This window comes from Lactuca serriola, chromosome 4 (genome assembly GCF_051521515.1).
Source record: "Lactuca serriola cultivar US96UC23 chromosome 4, Lser_US96UC23_V15, whole genome shotgun sequence".
Taxonomy (NCBI): Eukaryota; Viridiplantae; Streptophyta; class Magnoliopsida; order Asterales; family Asteraceae; genus Lactuca; species Lactuca serriola.
The window spans coordinates 153296038-153302912 of record NC_136411.1 but is presented as its reverse complement, the minus strand read 5'-3'; the positions used below and the strand labels follow the sequence as shown (position 1 = coordinate 153302912).

General features: G+C 32.9%; 1 protein-coding gene across 1 annotated transcript; it reads right to left on the bottom strand.

Annotated features, from left to right (window-relative positions):
* Positions 1 to 2460: 2460 nt before the first annotated feature.
* LOC145102764 (palmitoyl-monogalactosyldiacylglycerol delta-7 desaturase, chloroplastic-like) lies at positions 2461 to 4881 on the bottom strand. The gene is made up of 5 exons (XM_079040237.1): positions 4500 to 4881; positions 4271 to 4411; positions 3934 to 4074; positions 2997 to 3103; positions 2461 to 2922 (listed from the first exon to the last, which is right to left on the bottom strand). The coding sequence occupies exons 1-5, from the start codon at positions 4851 to 4853 to the stop codon at positions 2706 to 2708; spliced, it is 960 nt and encodes a 319-aa protein (XP_078896363.1). The 5' UTR covers positions 4854 to 4881; the 3' UTR covers positions 2461 to 2705.
* Between the last annotated feature and the right edge of the window lie 1994 nt (positions 4882 to 6875).

Here is a 6875-nt window from a genome sequence, read left to right as displayed (position 1 = left end):
ATATTAAAGTTTTAAATTTATAAATTTCCAATTCTATATGTAAATCTAGCACAAGCGAAGAATGTGAATGTGAATGTGCGTGGCAAAGGGAGAAACGTAAATTTGTGCGATGAGTATGAAGATAACAATCGTAGGCCTCTGGATATGAGAATTGATATCTCCGGGCGGATGTATCAATTTGTGGGGAACAACGGGCAAATGTTTGTCAGACTGATCTCAAATATGGTGGGATCACAAGTACCGTTGCATTATCATACTTGGCGTCGTGTTACTACCAAGTACAAATATGATTTATAGACGAGCTAGAAGTAAGTATAGAATATATTTTATATGTATTGAATTTTACACTTATTAAATATTTTTTTACTAATCAAATATGTTTTTCTTTTGCAGACTTGTTTTGATCTTAATAGGTATCGGGGCACAAACTTGTGGGAACCCCTTCGAGCGGGTATTCAAGCAGATATGCAAAGAGCTTATCGAGAGCGCAAGTATCAGATAAAACAATTTTGATAGATTTGGTGGATATCATAATGTGGAAAGGGTAAGATGTCCACCGACTGATTAGACCGCCAAAGCTTGGAACAATATGATTGATTTGTTGTTTTTCACTGATGAATACAAATGCACGTCGGTCAAAAATAAAGTTACTAGGTCGAAACTTCCGCACACAAAGTGCTCACGATGTAGATCCTATGCTCAATGACGTTATTTAGAGGTAATAAAACACATTAATATTATTTAAAATTGTTATTAACATTTGTATAAATATATTTATTGTTTTTTTACTTATTATAGGATAAAATGGGAATCAAGCCGCAACATATTGAGGGTTGGAGACAAATGCGCTACAAATAAGGTACGAGTTGGTGTACAAGTCGAGCACAAGAAGATTGGGTAAGTGATAAACGAAATGAATGTGTTGTTTAAATATATTATTATTATTAATTATAGTTTTTTGTTTAAGAAATGTTATTATTATTTTAATGTTTAAGTTTAGTTATTTATTTTAATTAACATATGTTTATTGTTTTCTTTATTTTAGGAGAAAATTCAAGAGGAATATGAGAAAATGCAAAATGATGTTGGGGAAGGCAGAGAAGTAAACGATGAAGAATGTTTAGAACGTGCCCTTGGGACAAGACGCGAACATGCTCGCGGGGTGGGTAGGAGACCAACCACCAACTTCGGTCTAATTTCAAATAAGCAGCCTTCCACTTTCAAATCGTCCCACTCTCAACCCCAATCTTAATTCCAATTTGATGCACAACAAATGCAATAATATTTGCAACAATATAATGCATCATTGGCGGCATGTATTCTGAACTTCCAACCACCACCATTTCCTAACTTTCTATTTAACTATAACACACAAGCAAGTATCTCTCATCGTAATAGTTTAAACCTTTCGCGACGACATGTCGTCACCATAAATTATTGATAAAACTTTTTTTTCCGAAAATATGATTGACGAAAGCTATACCGGCACCAAGTCGTCGCAATAGGGGAAGCTATGCCGACGACATTTATGCCGACGATAATATTGACCTATGCCAACACACCTATGCCGACGATTCTTTGCCGACAACATGTCGTCTGCATAGCCTATACCGACGACATGTCGTCGGGATAGGGTCCGAATTTGTCGTCGCCATAGGGTGTTGATTTTGTAAAGAATACAACAAGTAAGGAAACAAAATGATTTTAATAAATAAAAAAAAAACTTTGAAAAGAAGCATTTAGACTCTAATAGATTCTAAAGTACTGGTTGGAAAGTAGTTAAATCAAATCTAAAATGGGTTTTTCAAGGTAGTTAAATCAAATCTAAAATGGGTTTTTCAATGCATCTGTCGTGATTAGGTTTCTAAGTTTCGAAAAACTTTTCCAACATGCAAAAGCAACATAAGCAAAACTCAAAAAACTTACCAAATGTGAAGTACATTACGATATAAAGGCATAAAACGTTATCATTTTGTTGAAAACCCGATGATAATAAGTATCTCTGAGGTAGTACTTAAGAGATATTTTTAAAGTGTAAGACGCAAATGAAAAAGAAACACAATATGTATTGTCTTTAAGCAAAAGTGGCTTTATTTGGGATAGAAAAATCATTTCAATAAATGACAAAATGTGGTATTCTACAATACCGTGTCATTTTAATGAATATGTAGTAGTAGCAATAACTATGATTAAATTATAATTATAATTATAACTAGTTTACTTTAGACGGTGAAAGCATTGTGCACAACCTTATAACCAACATAATTAGATTTAGATAAGCGAAAAATGTAGCATAAAAAATCATTTCGGTTTTCCAATGAACAATTCTGATAACTTTGACAAAAAATCAAATGTTCACATGATAAATATAAAATATTTTGACATTTCTAAAAAACAATCAGATAATAAAGTATTAGTAACTGAAATCTTTACGGATCAATCAAGATATGCTAGATAAAATAAGCAATACAAACAAAATAAGTTTATTGTCTGACTTATAACATACAAGATATCTCGAAATTACAAATTACATATTTATTTGAAACAAATATTAGCAAAACATAAACTAAGGCCTTTCGTGTCAACGAAATACGCCGTGATCAAACAAAAAAACATATTATACATGTATTAATACGTATAATCTGATCATATCCTAATGTTTATGTTGTTTACGGTATAATTCGTGTGGCGAGCAACATGACTAATCATTTGAATGTATTATCAGAAGTGAAAATCGATTTCTTGAGCTTTTGGGCTTCACTTGGCACTTTGACATTGGTTGCCAATCCTATGATTTCAAGAAATCTTATGATATACCAAGAAACATCTAATTGCCACCACTCTAATCCATGTCGAGCTGAATTCTCAAATGCATGATGATTGTTATGCCATCCTTCTCCAAAAGTAAGCACTGCCACCCACCTTCATGATATTTGGACAAATGATTATGCTAATGTTTAGTATACTTATTACATTAAGACATTTGAGATACATACCAGTTGTTTCTGGAGAGATCACCGGTGTTCCAAACTTGGTTTCCCCAAATGTGACAAGCAGAATTCACCAGAAATGTGAGATGATAAACCCATATGGTTCTAACACCCTGTATACATCATGCATAAATATTAAACATTAAATTAATTTTATGTCATATTAAACACAATTGATACATATGATTTTCCTATAGTTATATTTTTGTTAATTTCTGTTTAAAACCAAACTATCTACCAAAAATCATCAATCAAATTCGAGATACTTTCTCATATAATTACAAATGCAAAAGCAATATATAATTAATGGGAATCCATATAATTACAAATGCAAAAGCATATATCTACTTATTCAAATATTTTAAAATGTATACAAAACATAATCATTGTCGCGAAGGGGTCTACATGCAGGTGAATATCATGTATATCCTTGATCTTTATGTAGCCTAAAATAAACAAAAAAAAAAAATTTATCGTGGTGCCTTTATAAAAAAAAATTAAAAACTTTGATACATTAAGTATCGTAGTCAAACTTTGCAGTTGCGTCACCGTTGTTCTCGTATAGGCTAGTTTTGGCAAAATCATATAAAGTTAATAATTTTGATCCATTCCCCTATTAAGCAATCAATTTTTTATTATACCGACCTCCAAAAGGGTCAAGTATATACTAAAAACCAAAATGTATCATATATAAAAATAAAAAATGTATGAAAAAGAAGTGTTAACATTTTCTAATGCCTTTAACTTGTCCCATTGCACAGTTTCAACCCACTTGTTGAATATGTGCATGTGGTCTCTTTCAAATAAGTCTGTCCTTTTGTATCGGTTATTAAAATTATATATAAAAGATAAGTTACAAAAAAGACTTATTCAAATGAGATATATCATAAATCAATGACGTATGCAGAATCTAAAGACACAAATACGAATCAGATTACTATACCAAGCCCCAAACGAAGTACGGAAAGCCACCCCAAGCATACAAGACAGCCCCGCATCCTATTATATGCCACATGTAGGTCTTTCGTATAAACATATAGAACGGCTGTTTTTTTAAATCTTCCACATTTTTCCGTTCCTTATACTGCATTAAACAAACAAACAAAAAAAAAACATTATAATATAATTATACGACTTTTTAAATCTCATAGCACGTGAGATTCGATTACAAAACGGTAACAACAATATAACAATATATACATATGTTTAATCATAAAGTAAAGATTTAATAATTAAAGGATCAATAAAGGGATCAAATGGGAACATTGATCGTGGAATACCTTTTCAAGAATGTATCCGCTGTCAAAAAGCCAGCCCATATGACTAAACCAGAACCCATTAATGGGTGAATGTGTATCTTTATTCGAATCGACAAACTGGTGATGATATCTATGCATGCTCACCCAAAATATCGGATCTCTCTGCATGAATATATATAATCGAATAAAATTAAACGAAAATTAGATTAATATTATATAATATATATAAATGATTGAACCAATGACGAACCTGAGCGGCTAGGACCCCGAAATAAACACATGTGTACTCGAGCCATTTTGGAAGTTTGAGACTATGGTGGGCTAGAAGCCGGTGATAAGAGAGAGTTATGCCCACAAGTCCGGTTAACAAGTAACCAATGAATGCGACGGAAAACGCATCCCAGGTGAACGTAAATGGTGCAAAGAGTGCAAGAACATGAACAAAAGTAACCCATAAGGCCACCTGGATGTCAATCGTCCGCCACTTTCGACCCCAAAAGTTGTTTCTGGTGCCTGTGATTACTACGTCGGAAAATGGTATTTTCCGGCTACCCGGTTGCTTTCCACCGTCGGAGTCGGCGACTGACACCAATAAGTTTCTCATATTGTTGTTATATTGCGGTAAGTAGTTTGTGCGGTTCTCGTGGGTATATATAGCGGAATTTTAGGGTTCAAGTGGGGTTAGTTAAATAAATATAAAATTAGTTTATCACCCCTGAGTAATAGTTTTTTACGAAGAGCACCTTGTTATTGTTAGTTAAGGATGTGAATGTACATAAACACCCTCATGTGGAATATTGTGGAAAATGGTAGTGGGAAATCGAGTATGATTTAATAAAGGGTAAATCTAAATCTGTGAATTAAAAACTAAACTCACGAATCATCATGATTAATGAATGTCTCGCTTCAATTCAACCATGAGTGTCGTTGATTTTTGTTTCATAATTTTTATACTAAGATAACTATTATTTTCTTAAATAAGTTTAAGAAAAATAAAACTTTCAACTCCATCGTTAAATTTGTTCATTAGAACTTGTTTTATAGTCCCAACGTAAACAATCAAGATTTGTATTTTTTAAATATTACAGTACTATATATGTCCAGCCTAATTTATAAACATCATATTTATCATTCATTAGCTTTTAAAATATTATATTTGTTCAATTCTTTATTTTTAACATTTATAATAATTTTAAATCATTATTTTATATTCTTATTACAAATCCAAGTTTAAAATATTATTTATACATTTTATAAATTTTCAAAATATCATATTTATCCAAATTATAAATTTAATCAATTTTAATAAGTTAGAATATATAAATAAGTAAATAATTAATTCAAAACTATTCCATACTTTTATCGTTCTTATTTTTATTATTGAAACTTGAAAATGTAAGATTAAAATATTTATTTATTCTGAATGTGGCACCAAAACTACTGAAAAGACTTCTCATAAATATGAAAAGAAGCATCGAACAAAAAGTGTTCATTTGAGTGTTTGGGTTTTTTCGAAATTGACAATAAAAATTTAAAATTCTTTATTGAAAAGGGTAGGGCTATATTTCGTTTGAATTAATTAAAAAGTCGTGAGAAAGCTTGGTGTTAGGACTCTTTGAATTAAAGCTTGTCCATGTAATAGTTGTCCGTCTAGGAATAGCCTCAATGTGTTTATAATCATATTTTAGTTATTGGTGTTTCTCAAATGTTGTGGAATAATATTATAAGTCAAAAACTATGGCCGGAGAGTGGGAGGAAGTTCACCGGAGAAACCAAACAACAAATGGTGGTCATTTAAGCCACTTAACCAACATCTATGTAGCAGGATTTCATGGAGGAACAAAGAAGTCGGAGCTATGGTCACTATTCTCAAAACATGGCCATGTAGTAGATGTGTATATGGGGGGTAAGAAAGATAACAAGAAAATGAACTTTGCCTTTGTAAGGTTCAAAGGAGTAGGAGATGAGAAAGAACTGGAAGACAAACTACAAGTAACCACGTTGCAGGAGAGACCTCTCACTATCAACCTATCCCGACATCCAAGAAAGTCATCGAATCTGCAACAAACCCGGCCAAAACGTAACATCGTCAGAATGGCCCCACCCCCATCACAGTCCGGAATTAGGGACGATAGATCTTTCACACAGGTCGCTTCTGGAAGAGGAAACAGTTTTCAAATGTCGCCAATAACCATAAAGTCAGCGACGGTCATGAATGAATGGTTAAAGAAGTCAGTGTTGATTGGTGAAGCCCACAGCTTAGATCATATTGCAAATCTATCGGCATCACTACTAATGAATGAAGGCACAGAGTATCTTGGAGGTCTCAACATAGCCCTTCATTTTGATAAGTCTTCAGAAGCTCTGGAGTTTCTAAATGATAATACTAGATGGAGAGATTGGTTCAATCGATTAGTTAGAGCGGATCAACACGAAATCCCATATGAAAGAACCGCATGGCTTAAAATTTTAGGGCTTCCTCTGCACCCGTGGGACGATGAGAACAACATCGTTTTCGGACGTTTTGGTAAGATTGTATCTCCATTCAATAAACTGTACACAAGAGGCGACTATTCAATGGGAAAGGTTGGCGTTCTCACGTAGGAACGGAAATGGATCAATACGG

What these genes read in the sequence shown, in the direction of transcription:
- LOC145102764 (XM_079040237.1), bottom strand. Translation starts at nt 4,853, where the DNA reads ATGAGAAACTTATTGGTGTCAGTCGCCGACTCCGACGGTGGAAAGCAA. An exon ending in CGTACTTCGTTTGGGGCTTG is followed by an intron (nt 3,104 to 3,933) that starts GTATAGTAATCT and finishes TGATGTATACAG; the next exon opens with GGTGTTAGAACCATATGGGT. An exon ending in GATCTCTCCAGAAACAACTG is followed by an intron (nt 2,923 to 2,996) that starts GTATGTATCTCA and finishes AATATCATGAAG; the next exon opens with GTGGGTGGCAGTGCTTACTT.